Raw genomic sequence first — 21,420 nt, 5'->3', positions numbered from 1 at the left:
GTCATAGCATATAATATTTAATTTTCTGAGGGCATATTTTTCTGTGGTGACTGGTAGGTATTTTTATTAATATGCTCTTAAATAAATTATGAACTTTTGCTTGTGGCTACAGGTTGTATTTACTGTGTAGTGGAATTTTGAAACAATGCTCTAGAAAACTTCAGTCAAACGTGAAGCAAACTATCAGTCCCAGAGTTGCACACCAACATCTGAAAAGAATAAATACTTTCTCACCTCTTCTCCCATTTTAGCTTATGTCATTCACTGAGCTTGTAGAGTTGAAGACTGTAACATGAGAATTAAACGCTTATTTATTTTGAATGTCAATCACCAGTGTGAAAATGCTGCTTTGTTACTTTTGGAGCTCATTTATAGGGGTTCCTTTTAGAGGATTGATAGACTTTATTCAAGCTGCTGATGATAATCCTGTTCATAAAAATGTTTTGGGGAATAAAGGGGTAAGTTAGTAGGATAAAAGTGAACACTGGAGATAAGATAAACAGAAGATTTGTCTTATTTAATTGATCTGATGCATTAGTGACTCTTCTAATGTCTTCAGAAATGGGGACAGGCATATGGCTTTACTGACTACAGTTTGGTCTTGCCAACACTGTCAGTAGGTGAGATTTTGGTGTCTGAATTTGTTCAGTTGAGTTCTCTCAGTGACATCTGAAAGAAGGTGTTGCTATAATGAATGTCAGGCACATTCCCTGGATAAATCTAGCTTCTGCTTCCTTTGACAGCTGTGAAGTTTTACTGAAGATTTATAGTCTTGGAGCTGATAATTTTAATACAGAGGTGCTCTGTGTTTTTCTTTGAGCTTCCTCTTGAGAAGGTACTTTTTAAGGCCTATCTCTTACCTATGTCTTGTTTCACTTTCTTCTGGAACTCTACTGAATGAGTCACCAGGCAGGCCTCGTGGATTATGTGCATCACCCAGAAATCCACTAGCTAACTGAATCCACTGGTAACTGAAGAACTGCTATGTTTTCCTGTTGATCTGATTTGGTGAAACTTTGTTAATAGACACTCGTTCATGTTTTTACTCTAAAATACTGTAATAAACCCAAATATAAATATTTTGAAAAATTCTTACTGACAGATTTCATGTATACAGCATTTAAAAAAATTGCCTTCTGACTCATGATGTGCTGTGAATCAATAGTAAAATAACTGACCACTGTATAAAGGAATAAGAAGCATTGTTCAACCGTGAATGTTTCTGACACTAATCAATTTTAAGACAAAAGCAGTGATGTAGTTTATGTGGGGAAATATTCTCTTAGGAATTTGCCTTAAAGTCTAGCATTATACTTGGGATAATGATTTTTTGCACTTACGTCAAGGTGTAATGGCTTGTGGTTTTTGAACACTTGTACAGGCATAGCTGAAATGTTTGGTATTTATTGCCATTGCTTACTGACTATATATGGTCAGAAACACAACAGTTGTTGTCTGCGTTGTTTCTATCTATTGCAGTGTCAATGTTTCATGCGTTTAGCTGTTATCACGCTCAAGTGTGTTGCTAGATAAGCTTTTCATCACACATAACAGTGAATTGAAAGCAAATTACTTACTGGAGTTACATTTTGAGCATTCAATTACTATTTAAAAGGAAATGAAAAAAGATATTTTGATATTTCAAATGTCCTTATTTAATGTCTTTTGACATTTACAAGGGGAGGCAAGACTTTGGTGGCATGGAACAAACTACCATTCACTGGCAAGAAACAGAGTACTGTAAGGATATTTGCTAAAGGAAGGGGATAGTGATACCTTGTATTATACTATATTCTTATTTGTTCCCGCCCAAAATCTTAAAAATAAACTTTGCTTTCTCATCCTACATTAAGAGGTACATATGTATGCTGTGCATCTAAGGGACGTTCATTCTGGGACACAGAATTTAGATATTCAAGTGGCTTAAAATAATCTGTGCTGTACTCGCTTTTCATCAAACCAAGAACTGATACCTTGTAGAAAAGCTTCTGACATCACCATTACTGGATCAGGTGTCCCTGAGTGGGAAAGGGGGAATGAAGGGGTGGGTGTAAGGCATGATGGGGGTGTGTGGTGGCTCTGATTACGCATTAGGAAGAACCGTATGAAATGTGGAAGTGGAACTTCCTGGTATGCAGCAGTGAAATAATTGCAATACAACAGAATACAGTGGTATCTGAGTGGGGTAAGAGACTGTGTGACAGGAACAAAATGTCCTGTAATATCTACAGAAAGATATTGTGAGAATCTGAGTTATTATGGTGTTGAATATTAGGAAGATGCAGGAGGTATCAATCTGCTTCACCCTGATAGTGATAACGTCACTTCCAGCTGATTGGCTGAAGCAGATGGGGATGGTATTTGGAGCAGAACAGGTGATTATACTAGTGACTAGTATTGTTTAATCTCTTGGTTTTAGAAAGGGTAGGTTGTTTTGTGCTCTGATGTGACATTGACTCCCAGGCTTCTCTGATACTGATTCTGCTTTCATGTTAGCTCATGTTTGCAGAACTTGAGGCTGCAAATACTAGTATAAATCAGAGTTTATAATTTTTCTTTTATTGGTATAAACTGTAGATTTATTTTTTTTCCTCTCAAGTTTCAGACTAGGACGTTTGAAATCTGCTTTTTTTACTGACTTTGGTACATCCCTCCCTACCTTAGTCAATGGGCTCCCTTTCTCAACTGTGTTTCTCTGGAAATGTAAATCCACCAGCCTCTAAGGGTGCAGTTCACAGGAGTGGGTGACAGGACTTTCTTGGCAACAATACCCCCTTGTGGGAGGACATAAGAATGGCATAAAATTCAGTGCATTCCATGTGGATTTCACGCTGCTGCAGTTAAAAATAAGAAGTGAGAGGAGAAAGCCAGATGTAAAAACAGATAGAGAGAAATAAGATGCTTGGGTGCGATTTAGTAGGAGAATGAAAATCTATTCTAAGAAGTGAAAAAAGAAAGCATAATTCTGGCCGTCGTGCCTAAAACAATAAACATTTAGCTGTTGGCAGAGTGTCATGTTGAACACTGTCTCTGAGGGGTGCTCACTGACTGCAGTTAGTGGTATTACTGCAAGGATCTGTGTAGACCGATTGCCTGCCATCAGCTAGCAGCCCAACAGAAGCGTGTACCTTTTGTCAGATTTTTGCCAACAGCAAATTTGCCAACAGGCTTACAGTTGACTCTTTTTTTTTTTTTTTTTTTTTTTTAAGGAATTTTAATGCAAGTTTTTAGATATTTTTGGTCCTGGATAAAGTACATGGATCCTCTAACTTTTTTAAAAATTACCTGTGGCTGAACTGTGTTTTTCCTTTCGTTATGCCCAAGCATAGATTTATTTATTTACTTTTTTTTTTTTTTTTTTTTTTTTATGGTAAGCACATGCATAAGTAGTAGTCATTTGACAGTAGCAGTAGCTGTCAGTAGCTGATCAGCTGATGGTAGCCACACCATTTACTTTGGGAGTCCTCTATTTGTGTCTGCTGAATAAAGCCTGGGAAGTATCTGCCTTCCCATTATTATGTTGTTATGATATATCCTGACTTGGGTTCATTGAATTGCTTCTGATTTGAATGTCTAAAATAATTGAAATACTATGAATACTCCTATCTTTCTGCTTCCCTATTTGTGCCACTAAAAGGGCCCTGTCTTTCATGTTTCATTGTTTGTGACAAATGTAATTATGGAAGAATATCACTTGATGGGAGTTACAATAAAATGGATGAAATTGCATCAAACTGTCATGTTGTCTACTGCATTTTAAGAAAGTCCTAACATCATGTTCCTGTTGGAGCTGTCATTTTTTACTGCTCGTACTCATAGCTCCTATTTACCTAGGCTCTATCTCATAACTCTTTTTTAGGGTCGTGATTTTATCCTTCTTCATCTGGCCATTTCTGCTTATGACCAACACATTTCTAAGGGCTTGGTTGTATTCAGATGCTTCTGGCTTGTCTTTGCTCACACACTCAATCACAGAGGTCTGGATTCTCGTCCAATCCCTCCCCTCAGGCAGGTCCAGCAGTCTGCCTAGGACCATGTCCAGTCAGCTTTTGAGTATCTCCAAGGATGGAAACTCCACAAGCTTCCTGGTCAGCCTGTGCCGCTGCCAAGTCACTCTCACAGTGAAAAAAATGTTTTGTGGTGTTTAGTCGGAACCTCCTCTATGTCAGTTTGTGCCCATTGCCTCTTGCCCTGTCTCTGGGCACCACTGAGAACAGTCTAGCTCCAACTTCTTTGCACCCTCCCTTCAGCTATTTATGTATACTGGTAAGATACCTCTGAGCTTTCTCTTCTCTAGCCTGAACAGTCCCAGCTCTTTCGGCCTTTCCTCATATGAGAGGTACTGTAGTCCCTTAATCGTCTTTGTGGCTCAAGTACCTGGAAGACATCAGTGTTGAAATGTTTTCAGATTTTAGGACTATTTGAGGTTTTGAAGTGTCTCAGGTGCTTGAAGGACATCCAAATCTATACGGCCATTCTCTTCTGAAAGGTGCAATAGCAAAGACCTGGGCAAATAATGACATGCGGGACCTGTGAACATGGGAGTTCGGCCTTGTGTTTATGAGTAGCGGGAAACATGACATTAGAGGTTTCTGAGGAGCCACTGTGCTGTCAGAAGATTTTATTTTTTGTTCCCAACTTTTATTAAGTATTCCTGATAGTGGCACTATCTCATATCCTCAGCTAAGCTATATGTCACTACTCCTCTGATCTGTTCAGTTACTAACTCAGGCTCACCATTCACTCCTGTCTGGGCTTCTCACAACTGAGTACTTTCACTCCTTCCTAACCAACGAGTTCTGTTTGAATCTGTAGCTCTGCTTTCCTGGTCAATTTTTGTTTGGACCATGTTTACTGTGCACAAAGAAAACTCTACTAGCAGGATATACAGAACTTAAAAAATAAGCAATAGTTGGTTATTGGCTAATACATGCAGTAGATAGCTAAGACTGAGTGACTGAGCAAAGGGTTAATGTATTTATTATTCCCAGTAATGCTGGCCAGATAGTTGTCAGTTATGTGGGAAAATATTGGCCTCTGTTGCTCCTTTGAAACTGTGGCTCAGTTTTGCAGAGTTGTTATCTTTCAAGTTTCTGGGTCTTTTTGCATTTTTGCTGTTCTTGTCTGTATTTTTTCCTCTTGGGATTCTTTGACTGCTAATTACTACTACCTTTACAAGTCCACTTCTGTGTTTTTACTTACCTTGTGTGATGTTAGCTAACATACTTTCTTGCACCTTACCAAAAATTTTCTCAGCTAAGGTCACACAGTTGAACTACACCAAACTAAGCCTTGGATCAGAGAGAGCTGAACCACAGGACTGAGGGTTCCACATAGTCTTCCTCTGGTTGGTTGATTCTCTCACACCCCACCCCAGATTACTGGGCTCAGATTAGTGTTTTGAAACTTTTAGCACTGGAAACAGTACTCATCTGGAGAGGTGTTTCTGTCCATTGCGGATGGGGCAATAAAAAAAAACCTAAAAATTGGTTGTTCTGATTAACATTTGATTTTTATTTCCTGTAGTTTTGTTTGTTGCAATGTGCTCAGTTGTAGAGTGTTATCTCACCAACTGCTGGCAAAAAGTTCTAATTTGCTGTCCTGAGCATAAGAAATTGACTTTTTTTTTTTTTCACTTTCAGTTTTGTGATATAGCAGGTGCTAGAATGAGATTGCAAATTAGTATAATTTTTATTTATTTATGAAGTTTGCTTAAGTAAAGATACATGATTTGCAGAAAGACTTTAACAAATCTAAGAGAAAACCAGAGCACTATTAAAAATGGGTGTTCCTGGAAAACTGATGAGTTTCAGCATGTTGGAAGTATTCAGTGTTCTGAGAATCAAGCCAGTGCTATCTCAGGTGCTGGTATGCAGACTCTAGTAATTGATAGGTTTATTTCTGTAGCCTTTGCTCAATATTTTTCTCAAATGCGGTTTTTAGTAACAGCCATAAAACTTGTTTTTTCTCTGAATCTTGAGAAATGAAGTCACGTATAGAACCAAACTGGTGGACTTGAATAGTCCATGCTCAATTCTGATTGAGGGAACACAGAAGTCTATGTAATTACAGGAAATCCCTTATGTTTGTATGTATTTCTATGAATATGCATTAATTACTGATTATATGTATTTTATACAAACCTTGTTGCCTAGTTTTTGATTTGAGGACTTGGTTCAGGTAAAAAAACTCTTTGCATGACTTTAGCTTTGACTTTACTACTAGATGCTCTGAAGAGACATGCCAATAGTGTTCCTGCATGAGGCCTGTCCAGACTTCTTGCCTTTGAGTGAAGCTATACATTGCTAAGGGTACTGTGAATTTTATTTCAGCAGGCAATATTCTCCCTTTACTTTTGGTCAGAATTTATAGAACAAAATGAAACAAAGATTGCATGTTCCTGCACACTCTCTTGCTATGTAGAAAACCTCTGTGATACAAATGACTGCTTGGAGAAACCTATCCTGTTCTTATACCAAGACTTAGGTTAATATAGGTAGAAAGAATATTGCATAATAAACAAAGGATTTAACTCTGGAGTGATATCAGATTTTTTAAATGCCATGTTTTTCTTTACTGTTGCATCCAAAATCCAGGACATGCTTAAGGCAGTTGTCAACAAAGGGCTGGCTTCATGAATATGTACTCTTTTAATAGCTACATTTACTAATGACATTTCCTAATTTTAGCACAACTGAAACTATTCCATCTTTGGTTTCCAAGCTGATATAGAGAGTTTAATTGGGTAAATGTTTATTTTAGCAGTTTGTGCTTGTGTGATGAGAGTTTTCAGTGCTGTTCTGTCAAGTGAGCTCTCAAGGTTGTGCCTCCACTAGCAACGCTCTTCAGGTGAGAATAGATTTTGAAATGCTTTTAGAAATGAGTGTAGTGGCATTTGTTTTCCTCAGAGTAAGTCTGGGTGACAGACTGCTTAAAATAAACTTGGGTGTTTGTCATTTTTGTTCTTATTGTTAAATTTAATTTGCAAAACTTCATGTTGGAGAGCAGTATATTATTGTCTACTGGCACAGTTACTAGCTCCATTGCATAGATTTCACATATTTTATGTCAGAGTCAGATGTTCAAGTATATGAGATTTTCATTCCATTAACTTATGTTTCTAATGAGAAGAACGATATTTGATTCACCGCTGTGACCAGGAATTATTTGATTGCAAGGACAGCAAAGTACACAGCAATATAAAAAGCAGTGACTAGAAAAGTTTAGCATAGCACCTCTGGCCTCGTTGTGTGCAGTTAAGAGTAATGATGTGATTGCCAAGGGAATTATTTCAGAATTAAGGGATTCAAAAGAACAGAAAGGGAACATCATTCAAAATTTGTAATATTCTGCGTGATCTGTGATAATTACCCTTAATTTCAAGGCATTGGGGCAACAAAGAGATGCCAAATTTATTGGCAATACTTGTTACTTGCCAAATAAGTGATGTAGTTTTAACTTTTTTTTTTTACTTTTTTTTTTTTTTTTTCTTGAGGGTTGTGATATAGCCTAAGGGAATTTATGTCTTCATTTTGCAGGTCAAGCCTTAAAGGTATCAGCAGAGGCGTTTACCAGTGATCCCTGCTATCTGCCAAAGAGGCAGGATGTTGTCCAAGCAGCACGATCTCTACTTATGACTGTCACAAGGCTTCTAATTCTGGCAGACATGGTTGATGTGGCATACTTGCTAGAACATTTAACTGTGGTGAGTAGAATTTGACTTAACTCAGACTTCCTTTAGCTAGAGCAGTGTCTGCTGATGGTTCTTCCTGCATTGAAAATTCTTTCTGTACTTGGGAATTATATATCTTTTGGACGTAACACCCTGACAATTGGTAAAAGTGTAGATTCTAGATGAGATTTGCGGAACATACCGTTTGGTCTAGGGAAGCTGATGGTTATCCATACAAGTAATTTTAACTTCCTTTTTATTTCTTACTTCCTATTTTCTTACTTGAATTGTACTCACATAGCTTTTTATGCATGAAACCTTCCTGATATTTGTGGCAATAGTAAAGAATATACTTGTAGAGAATCTTAAAGGTGGAATTTTATGTGGATGTTTACGGAGGGAAAGAACTCAGTAGGTAAGGATCTGCCTCTGCATTCAAGTCAGTTTATGAAAGACATCAGCTCAAAGGATTGGGAGATTTGTGAAAGATGCTTCCGGCAACTCCCCAGCTCTACTGTGTCATAATAGCGCTATGGTTTGGGTCATCTTTTTTTCCACCTGGCTCTCTTTATACAGAAGGGATGTCTTCCTTCTTCTACTCTCATATAAGACTAAACAGTGGTTGTGCCACTATTGCTGAATTAGGCAAAATGTCCACACTTCTGTTGTTCAACTTCAAAATACTTTCCTGTCTACATAAGCTGGAGTTCCTTTAATGTCAGCCATAGTGTCCTATATGAGCAGGCTTCCTTCCTTTTTTCCACAGTGTGGGTTTAATCTTGCCAGCATCAGGTGTCTGACCATAAAAATGTGTTTACTGAGATTTTTTTCTCGGGCTGCCTACTCCCTTCAATCTGGTGTGTGTCTTTGCTGGGGAGGGCAAGGAATTGTTCTATTTTTGTTTCCTTTTTTTTCCCCAACATCTTCAGTAATGTGTGACAGACTGATAAAAATTCAAAGTTCTATTGACTACTTAATGTTTCAGGGCAGAGGTGAATAATCAATGCCACCTCTAATAATGCTTCATGCCAGGACCCACTGACTTACAGGACCATTTTGAAGCAAGTTCAGTTTGTTGAGGACAGGGGAATGAAAGTGTAGCTCCCTGTCAGAGTAGGAACAGTATTTCATAGTAAAGCAATGTTGTGTGGGTTTCCCAACTTTGACAATTATTGGAGGTGCAGTACAGGCTAAATGAACACTGACTTGCAGAAGTTTCTATGTTGTTACATATGTATGAAACTCGTAATCTGTAAGAGGAGTGGCCTATGTCTTTTATATTGTTTGAGGAGGATTTTCTTAAATTGTGATATTTTTCTTTGGTAGCCTGTTATGTTTTTACATACATTATTTTCATAATCCTGGATGTAACCTTCTAAAATGTTTTCGGTATGTTTTTTATGAGAGAACAAAAATTGGGTAGTCTTCTTTCTGAGAGTTTCGGTATTTCTAAACAACCATGTAATTCACTTCATGATTTCAGTTTGAAAACAAAAAACAATAACTGAAAAGCATAAAAGAATGCAAAGAAACATTCAGGAAAAACTCCAGCACTGCAAAGAGTGCAATTAAGTTACCACCTTCTTCCGTACTTTAATTTAGTTCTTTTAATAGGGGTGAGAACTGAATTCTTCAGTTAACTCTTAGAATAAATTAGTGTGGCGTGACACTCTAGAAAATGCATATGTAAAAAGGCTCACCCTGGTCCTTAGAGGAAGGTAGTACATTTTCCATGTTTATTCAGTCTCTGCCCTGGCTGTTGAACTTGCCAACAGTTGTATTAGCTGTAGTGATGTATTTTTATGTTGACGTCTAATTAGCAAATCAACTTAGAAAATAGAGTAATTTTAACATATGCTACTGAACAACCTTCAAATTATGACAACTTCTGGTCATGACTAACTGAGCCAGATTTACATGCAATTAAATATTTTAATGAGTCTCAACTTTGCTCTTTTCAAGTCTTTAACTTAATTATTATACTTTAAAACTCCCTCAGGAATTCAGTTTTTCTTCAACGTGGACTTGCTCCAACAAAAAGGTGTTGTGTTCACACAGTGACTGCACTGTAGAAAGTAGACCTTGTCTTTGCTGTATCAGCTTTAATATTCTCTATGTTTGCAAGTTCATATAACTTGAAAATCAACTCTCTTTAGAAGTCATTAGCAGTTTTCCTTTGAACTTGTTCTAACATTTTAATAATTCTACGATTTTTATCCTCTTCTTCACAAAACCATGGATGTTAGAGCTTTTATTAATCATTTAAGAGATGAGAAATGTAATTCCATTTTATTTCCATGACTCTGAGCTCTGTAATTGTCATAGAATAAAAGGAAGAAATTTAAAGGGTTGAGCCAAAATTAATTTAAATAATAACATTAATAAAAAATTAATAGTAGAATAAATGACATGAAAATTCTAACCAATAAAGTTTTTTTGTTTGTATGTATAAAGTGAAAGAAAGTTGTCTAGAATCATTAAAGAACTCTGTAAAGTATTAATCGGATCTTATTCAATAATAGAACAAAAAAATACCTTTGTGAACATGAGATTAGCTTTTTTTGAAATTTCACTAATAAAGTGGATAGAATTTTGGTTGTTTTATGGATTCTATAGAATCTTCACCCAGCATGTATCAAATAATGCATATTAGAAGCCAGAACAGATTCTCAGTGACTGATCATATCCTGGCATAGTATGTTTCTAGCCATTTGTGGAATTTACGGCCTTACAGGAGTATGACAGTGCAGTGCAAAAAGCAAGCTCATTTTAGAGTTAACTGAGAAAATGAAGTACATCACGCTGATAAGAAAGATTTTGCTTTTTTAAACAATGGATTTTTTTTGAACAGGGAAGAGTTTAAATAAATAGCTGTCCATATCTGAGTTTCCGTACTTATTTTAGAGTTTGAAGTCTCTAGTCATAAAACTGAGTTGTGAAAAATGTATTCAGACAAAGGGCTATCTCATGTATTGCACTCTTTGATTCAGAGCTGTATTACCAGACTCATTTGTCATAGTTAGTAATGCTTGTATTATTTAAATGAATTAACAGACTAATGGAATTGCTTGAATTTATTGATCGGAAGAGAACAGCAAGAAGATAACAAGTTCTAAGAATTTTATTCAAAGTGCATTGGCAGTTTGTCTTTCTCTAATCTATTTCAGATCATGCTGATCCAACATGTTTTATCTGTGTTTTCCCCCTTCTTGTCATGCTTGTAGATTTACTGTTTAAGTATTCATATTTTTCATGAATGCCTCGGACAGCATGATCTTTATAAAATGCTTGCTTAGAGTTATTTAAAACTCTTGCCAGGAAAGAAACCCACGAGAATGACTACAGATAAAAAGCAACTTGTTAACTTGGGTTCTGTGGGCATAGTGCTGTCTTTTCCTCCCTTCCCTGCGGGGTATTCATTAGCATTAAAAATGTTTTGAGCAGGAGGAAAACAGTATGGTTACATAAAAGAAGAGAGGTCAGTCATCTCAGGCTTACCTACACTTCAGATTTAGGTATTTGGTTTGACTCTCATATCTCTGCTAGAGATAGTTAAACTAGAATTTGGCTTGCTGCCTGCATTACCTTCTGACTGTTGGTGTTGTGGTATCGTGCAGTAAAACACTAAAATGGAAGAAAGGCAAAAAAGAAAGTAGGCTACACTGGGTGTACCAGGCCAGGTTGTGAAACTGAAAATGATCAGAATCTTCCCACCCTCCCTTTGGTGGGCATGGGTCACTCCCATGGCAAGAGAAGTCTCTGAAAATAAGGGTTGTTAAGATGATGACAGGAGTCTTTGGGAGAGGATTTGGCTTCTCCTTTGGATCATACTCATATTTATTTTCTCATCAACCAGCAGAAATGGATTCTTACTACCAATCTGAGGTCAGTATATGCCACATGGGATGCATTGTTTGTAATCAGGGCTACAGCGTTTATCATTCCACTCTGCAAATTCTGTGGCAGTCTGTAATGTGGAATAAATGACAGAGGAAAAAGCAGCCTCTAAAGAATTTTGAGAGTTGAGCTTTTCAAAGGGAACATGGTTTTGAGTGCAAGAAGAACCTGGATCCACTTCTGAAAATAATAATTCTCTTTTTTTTTCAGTGATTCCCATGCTAAGACCAAAACCAGATATTGTATAAACAGAACTGCAGTGACTGGGGAGTCTGTTCCTTAGCTGATTTTGGCCTTAGTGTGGGAAAAAGATTGTTATCCTTTTCTTGCCAGTCAGAAACGTGGCTTTGAAGAGACCCTAACTGGCCAGCTTCAGGTACTACTGTTTCAGAATTCTTTGAGGTGAGCAAGCCTGAAGGCTCCTGAACCCATTTTACCAGAGCACAAGAAAACCAAATGGAATATAGTGGCTGTATTTCCAAGAGAAAAGCACAATTTCTGGGTTAAAAACACACTTAAATGCAAAAGTTTAAAACCAAATCAAATCCTTGTTTCTTTGCAGTGTAGAGGCTTCCCTTCAGACTTATTTCTAGTTCAGTTCCTCTCAGCAGATTTGTGTCTGCAATAGACTCTTCAGTGTCGTCTTTATGTGTATTGAAAACTTTTCTTTGCTCTCACATCCGAGACTTAGGACTTGGCTAATTCTCAACTCTGTCAAGAATTTCTACTTCTCAGTAATTTCCTAGTTTTGCTTCTGCTGCAGGTACCTTGTCTGCTGTCTTTCACTATCTGCTGTCCTACTTAGTATCCTAGAAGAGTCTCCATGAGCAGAGCATGCCTAATAGCTTTGAGAGAGGATAGTTTACGTTTCTTCCAGAATGTCTGTATGATTTGGAGTACAGTAGGACCAGACTCTCACCCTTAGTGGTGGCAGGGCAGTCTTCCTCCCTACTGCTCAGCCACCGCCTTTTTAACAGAGTTATGGGTCAAAATAGCAAAGGAAAATCATGCCCATCTACTGCACTCTAGAAGGCAAAAAAAAAAAAAAAAAAAAAAAGTAGAAAGCAACAGGAGGGAATAGGTTGCCCTCTTAAAACTCCTGTTTGGGAGGGAGCGAGTTTTGGCATCTCTTGATAACTGTGCAAGTAGTGATGGGAGGACAGACCTGGGAAGGGAGGGTATAAACTTTTTTTGTTATGAATTAAGAAAAAGAGTTAAGGAAAAGATTCCTAAAGCTGGGAAAAGCTGCCTTAGACAGTAGTGGTATTAGACAACAGTTGTATCCCTGAGATGATGAGAAAGAATATAAGCAGCAACCTGTAAGTTACACAAACCAGGAGCAAATTGTGATGAGAGGAAATTTATCTGGACTTACTTGGTCCTAAGCTTTATACAAAGTGTGCACAACCCAGGTATAAGGGGAGAGGGAGAAAAAGAAGTAGGGTGTATTTTAAATAAATAAGGCTTTCTTTAAGTAAGATGGAGTTTTTCTGGATTGGTTTAACATGCATAGTATGAAAGATACTTACATACTAGTTTTTCATAAAAATAAATAATTGTAAAGTCCTGAGATAATTTCCAAATGAAGTTGTAAGCATAAAGCCTGGGGAGATACATGATACAAAGGTGGTTTATAGCATAGGTTAACACGGAGTGCATGAAGTTGCCAGAAGTACGACTGAGTTTGAGAAATCTGTATTGTATCCGGTGATGGAGTTTGAAAATTATTTTGGGGAAGTTGGAAGGTGGGATGTTAGAAAAGCGGACACGTATTTTAAATTATTACTTGGGCTACGTGAATAACTGTATGCTTCAATCAGTGACTAGGTCTCTGTTGCAGTAGACTCTCTTCGAACCTATCAGGAAAAAAAGAGCATTGCTAAATTGTTTCCTTCTGAGCAGTTATTACTGTGTTTTGCTTCTACAGCAACACTTACTTAACACTGAAGTGCAGTGCTTATAAGAGAATAATGTAGAAGTGACACTCAAATTTTCTTCTGTGAGCACTAATCTTGGAAGGCAAATTCTAGGTTGGTAAAACAACCTTGGAAAGTGAGTTTCTCTTGACAGATTATTTATTGGTAGCATAGTAATGAAGTCCGTGTAATGTAGATTAGCTTGTCTGATCAACAATTATTTGTACCTCAAGCATGCACTGATCATTCTGATCTAGAGAAATTTATTTTATAACCTGCTCTTGCTTTGGGAGGCAAAAATGAGGAAATGCATACAAACCAAACAGTATCTGCTTTATCATCACAATGCATGTCTTCAGACCTTCTTAAAACGAGATCAAAATCATCTGATATTTTCTGAATGTAAAAAGATGTGTGGCCTACTCTCCATAAACCTTTCCAAAGAGGCACGGTCCCCATTCCATTATAGCAAAATATTGGGAGAGCAACTATTTTCTCATAAGTATGTTGTTCAGTAATTGGAATTTCAGAGAGGTTTTGAATGTTTGGTGGTGGTGGTTTTTTTCCAACTGTATCTCCTGGTAATATCAAATAGTATATTTGGTTTAATTAAGTCTTTTAAAGAAGTAGTATGTTATTAAAACAGGAAGGTATTTGATAGTGAATGGCTTCCTTATGTCAGAATGGGAATAAAATTTGCTTCTTGTCCTTAACTTCTGCTAATCGATGTGATAATAAAGAGAAATATTCACAAATGGATTAAAATAGTTCAGTGCTATTTTGCTGCCCTGCACAGTGGAAGATGGTAGTATTGATATTCTGAAAGACAAATACTCTTTCACTTCTGCAACTCTAGACAAACCAGAAAAGAGCCATTTCTCCTTGTTCTTGAATGACAGACTGGCTTTTTGCAGCGTTGGCGCTGAATCTGAACTGTGTATGTAGATGGGGACTAAGTAAAGGATGTTGTCTTGGTTTGAAAGACAGGTGTCTGCTGAGGAAGGCAGGAGCCTCCCTTGAAATGGAAAATGCAACCCCCTTCCCTCCAAATTATTATAATTTTGAAATTAACGGGCCTTCAGGCAAAGATATGGGGAATAGGAATAACAATTCTTTACTAATATATGTATACATATAGATATAATATAACACAAGGCAGGAAAAAAAACCCAACCCACTGGTTTACACTGACAGAGTCAGGAATACAACCTGACACCCTGTTAGGGTGGCAGTAGCAGTCCGATAAGATGGTGGCTGCAGTCCTCCTGAAGTGATGGATGTAGTTCTGTGGAAGCAGCGATCTTGTAAAAGGGTCTAGTCTTCCTCCGAAGGTCCAGTGGTAGGTAGGTAGCTCTTGTCCTCTGGAACTCTGGGGGGGGGGAAACTCCTCTGGGAATCCAGTGGAAGAAGGCTGCTAGGGTGTTCAAAATCTCCGTTTTTATTTGGCATGGCCTGCTTGGCTCCTTCCCCCCCCTCCCCGGGCGGAGCATCTAACAATGGGATGGGGAGTCATGAGGCAGTTCCTTGCTGGGCCGTTAACAGGAGATAGTCCAGGAGCGAGTTATCGATGGGTCAGGCGATAAGGCATTGTTGTGTCCATTAACAGAAGATAGTCCAGAGGGGGGAGGCAGGGAGCACTGCCCCACCTGGTCTCAACAGCTCCTGAAGATGGTAATAGAATACTTTTTTTTTTTTTTTTTTTTGGTACATTTTACACTGTAACCTAGGACAGATGTGCAGCAGGCCATTTGTTTACATCACCCTTATAGCTTAGCTAGACTCCCAGGCAAATGGCATCAAAGGTATATGGTTTTTCAAACAGCATCGTTCACAAGCAGAAGCAGGATCTCTATACCTCTTTCTGTATATATGGACATTGTACGATTATTAATAGGAATTAGACTTTCTGCTCCATATTTAATGACATCTCCTCCCACATCTCTGAATTGTAAGCAATTGTAAGTACTTTGCACTGCATGTTTATGATCTCACGTTTTTGTGGCCTGGCTCCTGTTTAGCTGACAAGTGGTTTATTTTCATGGCCCGTATTGAGGTTCCCAGGTTTGTCAAGGGAATCTGGTTAAATTTGGAGAGAATTTTGTCCATCTCAGACCAAACAGGCTCAAACTTGTCTAGTGCAGAAGCTGTTTCCTTGGGATTCCATAAAGGATGCTATGAAGCGCAGCTGCAAAGTTATGTTATTGAAATGTAATAATTAAACTAGACTTTAAAAAAATCAGAGAGCAGCTGCCTTTAATATCATTGCTTATTCCACAAATACTTTTATTATGAATCAGTTTGCTTCCAACAGCTTGAACATGGTAGCAACAGTGAACAGTGACCTTAACCTTTTACAGAAAGACCCGGAGCTAAGTGACAATATGAGAAGACTTAAGTCTCTATTAAACTGGATAAATTAATTTGAAAGAAGATCAAAGATAGTAAATTTTAACTTAAGTGATATCAAAATTTTAGTATGATTTCCCGTTGAAGCATTATGCAACCCCTGTTTATGCCTTGGCCTTTTCTCTTTGAACTTACTGCTTCACATCTGTTACATATGACAGAAGCGCAGAATTTCCAAGATTCCTGAAAACAGGTAGATGGATAGTGGAGAAAAAACCAAAAAGACCACATCAGGAGCTTACAAAGAGACCAGAGGATTCTCAGCCCTTATAAATGGCTTTACTACAGGAGAAACTTCAGTCAGAGCTCACATCTCTACTTTGACATTGCAGTGAATAAACTGTGAGTCTATAGGAAATGTAGTTCTGATGTTTACAATTATACTTGCTAATTAAATAGAATCATGGTCATTATCTGAAAGGAGGTTGTAGGACTTCACCATACTAATCAAGGGTGTCATGAAGGGGGCATATTAATAACACTCTTCTGGTCCATCCACATTTCATATCTTTGTCACTTACAGAGTTTTGATGGTATTTGTTGCATCAAGATACCTAAAATGGGACTGTGAGAGTTGCTCCACTTAGTTTAAGACCTCCATCATATGTTGCTTTCCAGTCTGAACCTTCATTCAGCAATGTCTTGACAGTGTTCAGGACATAGGGTCTGGTGTGTCATCCACCTTCTGTGTTTTAGTGCCAAGGTGCTTGGCTCTAGTTTTACAGTTGTTGATTTTTTTTTTTTTTTTTAAATTATGAAACGAATGTTGTAATGTTTGTGAATGTAATGTAACGTTCCTTTGTTTTGAAAAGTTATAAAGTTGTCTATGCAGTATCTGTGCTATGAAGTTATCTACGGTAACCTGACAAATAGAAGCAGCTCTTCAGAATTGTTGAAATACTGGTATTTCTTCTCTACTGTGGTCCAGCTTTCCTCAGAGGAAAAATCAGTCCAGGTAGTTACCCGGTAGCGCTGCAGAGAGCAAAAGTAGTAAAGGAATACTACTTCTCAACTTTCAGAAATTATGTTCAAAGTGCTTTGAAAAAATGACAGGCAAAAAACAGCTTCTGTGGATCTCTTATTTACAATTGGTTACTGATAAGATAGAGAAAAAAATACATTCTGGAGTACTAGTATTTCTTTTCATGTCTAGACAGTAAAAGTGTCAGTGAGAGAGGTGGTCTTGCCTTTCACCCAAAAGTGGTGGTTCACACTGGTAGCAGGATGATACAGAAAGTGCAAGATGTGGTTTTAAGTTTAAAAGACGTTCTGATAACTTTTGTATGTCCACGGCACATTTTTGTGATTTCCTGTTGATGGCAATGAAAATAGCATAAGTATGTTTTCTTAAAATAGCTTTTTTTTTTTTTTAATTTACTTTTGAGTTAAATTTTAAAAAAGTCTGTTTCCCTCGCATCTAAAGACAAACTTCTAAGTAGATGTGCTGGCCATTACCCATCTATTTTATTGACGTATATTACCCTTGTAGTTACACATTTGGTTTGTGTTTACTCATCCTCCCATGCTGGCTCATACCTCTTTCCAGAGAGCTGGATGCATTGGTAATGTTTGGGTTGATTCAGGACATAAAGAATTGAGTGAGCTTGCTGGTAGAGTTCCTGCCAATGGAAAAACTGAAGCTATGGGATTAAGTACATCCTTAAGAGGGTGATGATGATTCTACAACTGTACAACTGTATTGTAGTCTAACATGTGGATGATAAAAAAACCAACCAACCAACCAAAAACCTCAAAAAACCCCTGTACCTCTTGTCCACTTAGTGAGTTTGGGAATCATTAGAGATCTTTTCCCTGTATTACTTAACCCCGTAACAGGATGCAGCAGCTTTGGGGTAATTTCTGGAGATGTGTGTCGTGGTTTGGAGCTGAAGGTGTATGATGAACTTGTACAGATACATTATGAGCAGTTTCTTACACACTTATAAAGAAGGAGCACTGTGGATAGCTTTTGGTCAGCTTAAGCTGTATTAGGTTTTGCTTGCAGATATTGTAATTAAATTGCTTCCGTCTAAGGGGGTTACCATGGAGTGGAAATTGGTGAAAGCAAGCATTGCAAATTCAAGGCTTTCAGAGCAACTCTGGAGCAGAGATAAAAATCTGAAAACAGCAGAGCCTACAAAAGGTGAAAGGTAATGAAGTCAAACAGAAAAGAATAGAGTGTCTTGTGGTTTTTGTCTTAGCATTTGTGTTCTGTCACAGAATTCAGTGAAGTATACTTCAGGTGAGAAAGCTTTCTGTTGTGTTTTGGTAGCAAACATTTCACACACAACTAGAAAGTCTCCAGTTAACCTCTAGTGGTGCTGAATGAGGTATAGTAAGATAAATTACACAGATATAAACATTGCCTTAACCTGCGTGTTGGTTATGAGAGCAGTGAGACTGAAATAAAGGCAGCAAGGTGGCAAACAAGAAGTGCGAACTTGCCTGAACCTTCCAGGATGTATCTGTCTGTTGTAAATTGGCAGCTGAAATTCACTGCAGCTGCTTATTATCCCCAGAGAGGAATTACCTATTGGCTGTTCAACAGCATATACCACTTGGGCTTGATCTCAGTCAAATGCCTGCAGAATGAGTCACACTGTGGAGCTGTCTACATCCATGGTCAACGCTAGCTGTCAATTCTGTTATCAGCTTTTTAAAGAGAGACTGAAGATGAGTGGAGGGTTTTTTTTACTGTCTACTCTGATGGTTCATTTTTCCAATTCAATGACTCTAGCTTTAGCAAAGGTATAGAGAAATGTGTGCTGTAGTTCCTACTGAAGTGCTTGGTTTTCCAGAACTGACTGGAAAGCAGTCCATTTCCTTTGGTCTTTTGCCTCATTCTCTGGATGTCAGTACCACATGCAGCTTACAGTAGCTACTTCATCTACAGGGCCTGTAACTGTAGTAAGCTAAGTCAATATTTTGGATGGATTTAGAAATCATGTAGCTCTTTCTGATTATGTCTGTGTAAATAAATGTTTATAGACTTGCTTCTGGGGGTAATCACTGTGATAACAAAATATTTCTAAACTACTTACAGCTGTCACATGCTTGTGAGGTGAAGAATATTTACAGATGGGGAAACAAAGGAAGTTAGAGAAGGTTCATGAATTCCTGAAGGTAGTGAGGACGCTGTAGCTCCCATTTTTCTTTTGCACGTCTTAACCTTTCTGTTACAGTTCCCTACAGTTGAGTTGGTATTGTTCATCTCTTTGAAAAATACCAGTATGATTTTTAGTAATAGTGTATGCATGAAAGAAATTTTAAATTTAAAAGTAAAATCTATAATGAAGTATTATTAACGTTGTCAAAGCTTTCATACAGAAGTGAGCACATTGCCCGAGGTGAGTATCCTGTCTTGCAGATTGCTCTTAAGTAAATCAACTTGATAAGGAGTACCCTGTTATGTAGAAGATCTACTGTCATGTTTGATAGAATGAGTTTATGGCCTATATAAAGTTGCAAATGCTTTGTTGTATATTTGTTTTTCAACTAATAAATGTGATATCTGTAGGAATATATTCTATCCTATAACATGGCATAGAAAAAGAACTAACCTTTAGAGATGATGTTGATTAACTAATGTTTTGTCTTATGCAAGTCTGACCTATAAACTCAGAGGATTTAATTTTATTAAACAGGGCATATATACTATGCTTTGAGTTCTGGGACTGATTTAAAAACAAAATTGTAGGAATGTCTAGAAGGTGGTATACTCAAGAGGTGACACAGCTCCATAAGATTAGTATTTAGTAGACTAAAATCCTAAACCAGCAAAAAATACAGCAACTGTGTGAATGATGGTATTTGTTGGTTTTTTTTCTTTTTTTTTTTTTTACCATCACAGTTTCAAAGAACATTTGAATCTTTAAGAAATGTATCCAGTAAATCTGATCTACAGAAAACCTACCAGAAGTTTCGAAAAGATCTGGAAAATCTTGATTATTTGGCATACAGACGTCAGCAGGTAAGGATATGGAAGCTTGTTAGGAAGACATAGAATACTGGGCATAAACGTGGTGGGTGGTAAAAGTGATTCATTTGATATTGTTCTATCAGGAGGGTTTTATGCTTCGTGTAATGTCATCAGGTAAGCCAGCAGGAGGGGTGACAAAAGGGGTGACAAATCTGTTTAATGCGTATGATGTTGGACTGCACGGATTTTGATTCTCTCAACAAAGATAGGTAAAGCCACTAAGTGAGACTTTGCAGACTGTTAAATTTTGCATTAACGCGTAACCAACTTATTTTTTAATTAAAGGGTATAAAAGTACTGTTTGGATTTTTTTTACTTGAAAAATGAACTAAATCCACATAAGTTAATGGATTCAGATACTGTCTGTGCCTGCAAACCACTAATTTTTTTCTGCTTTAGAAATGAATTTAAAAGGCTAGATTGCATAAAACTTTGCAGTGTACATGGTTCTTTGACTCACGCCTGCAAGATCAAGGTTCAATTGAATCATTAAAATGTATTTAATGTGGGACGTACTTTCTGTCACTTACGCATGGCTTCTGTGAAAATGTCAGCTCTCATAATAGGTCTTTTTGTGTGTTTTCTTGGTAAAGTAAGACTTCACCTCTTACAGAGCATACTGGTGAAATTCTCTAAAGTTTCTATGTGGGGGTTGTTTTGGTTTGTGTTTTTCTGAGTTCTGTCGCTTGGTGTCAGCGTTGTCAAACACTTGATTTGCTTGAGGACAGATCATTTACAGTTTATGTCAGGTGATTGATTAGATAGTTAAAAATTAGGAAAGTGCTCAGGGACAGATGGTATCTGAACACATGAATATTTGATTCTTGAGAAAGGGAGGTCGGAGCAGTTGGCTTGGGTGACTTTCAGTGTGGTGGGAGTTGTTATTCTGGTAGCACTATAGCATAGTTCTTTGTGCCCTTTGACATGGGGCTGCTGGCAGCCAAAAGACGATGTTTTAACTAGCAACTAGTGTAGGTTTATGTTATCTGATTTCATAATTATGTCAAACATAAATGTCACATCTGCCAGGGCCTGGAGACCATTTCTGAGCCAAGGAAGTGTAAATTCTGTAATTACTTCTCAGGCTATCATCACACTTTTATTGGGAGTGGCTTTCTCGAGTCTGATTTCTCACTCAACTTTGCAAAATTACTTGCTATTTCAAGTTAGATGTGTCTGGTTCTCGAGAAGACTATGAATAGGTCCCTTCCAACTCCTGCCATTCTGTGATTCTGTGTAGTAACATACTTCACCTTGAGCAGAGCATCTTTTCTCCTGTTTTCAGATCTTTACTATCCTTATGTCAATAGTTTGCACTTTCAAGCCATTTGGAGAATCTAAACATCCTTGTTTAATATCAGGCATGCATGTATCTCCCCATGCTGTTTCTGCTCTATATTTAACTGTTGCCAGAAACTTTTGTGTTTGGAGGCACTAAAGATGTGTTAGGTATAAAATCACTTTCTGCTTTCAATCACAGAACTGAAGATAGGCTGTTCTATCCTCTGTTCTGTGGTGGACTCTAAAATGTTTTACAATGCTATTAAGAA

General features: G+C 37.6%; 1 protein-coding gene across 4 annotated transcripts in view; it reads left to right on the top strand.

The window, feature by feature from the left end:
- Window positions 1-21,420, top strand: part of CTNNA3 (catenin alpha 3) — a 536,681-nt gene that overhangs the window by 14,201 nt on the left and 501,060 nt on the right. For 3 of the 4 annotated variants that reach the window (XM_086467519.1, XM_086467521.1, XM_086467520.1), the window contains exons 3-5: window positions 7,539-7,709; window positions 10,133-10,166; window positions 19,780-19,861. In XM_086467519.1, coding sequence (XP_086323645.1) covers window positions 7,539-7,709; window positions 10,133-10,166; window positions 19,780-19,861 — 287 coding nt within the window. Of the gene's footprint in view, window positions 1-7,538; window positions 7,710-10,132; window positions 10,167-19,741; window positions 19,862-21,420 lie in introns of all 4 variants that reach the window. The other variant, XM_086467518.1, reaches the window with a different exon arrangement.

Source organism: Leptosomus discolor, chromosome 6 (assembly GCF_034619465.1).
Source record: "Leptosomus discolor isolate bLepDis1 chromosome 6, bLepDis1.hap2, whole genome shotgun sequence".
Lineage (NCBI taxonomy): Eukaryota > Metazoa > Chordata > Aves > Leptosomiformes > Leptosomidae > Leptosomus > Leptosomus discolor.
This window is presented reverse-complemented; position numbering and strand designations above follow the sequence as displayed.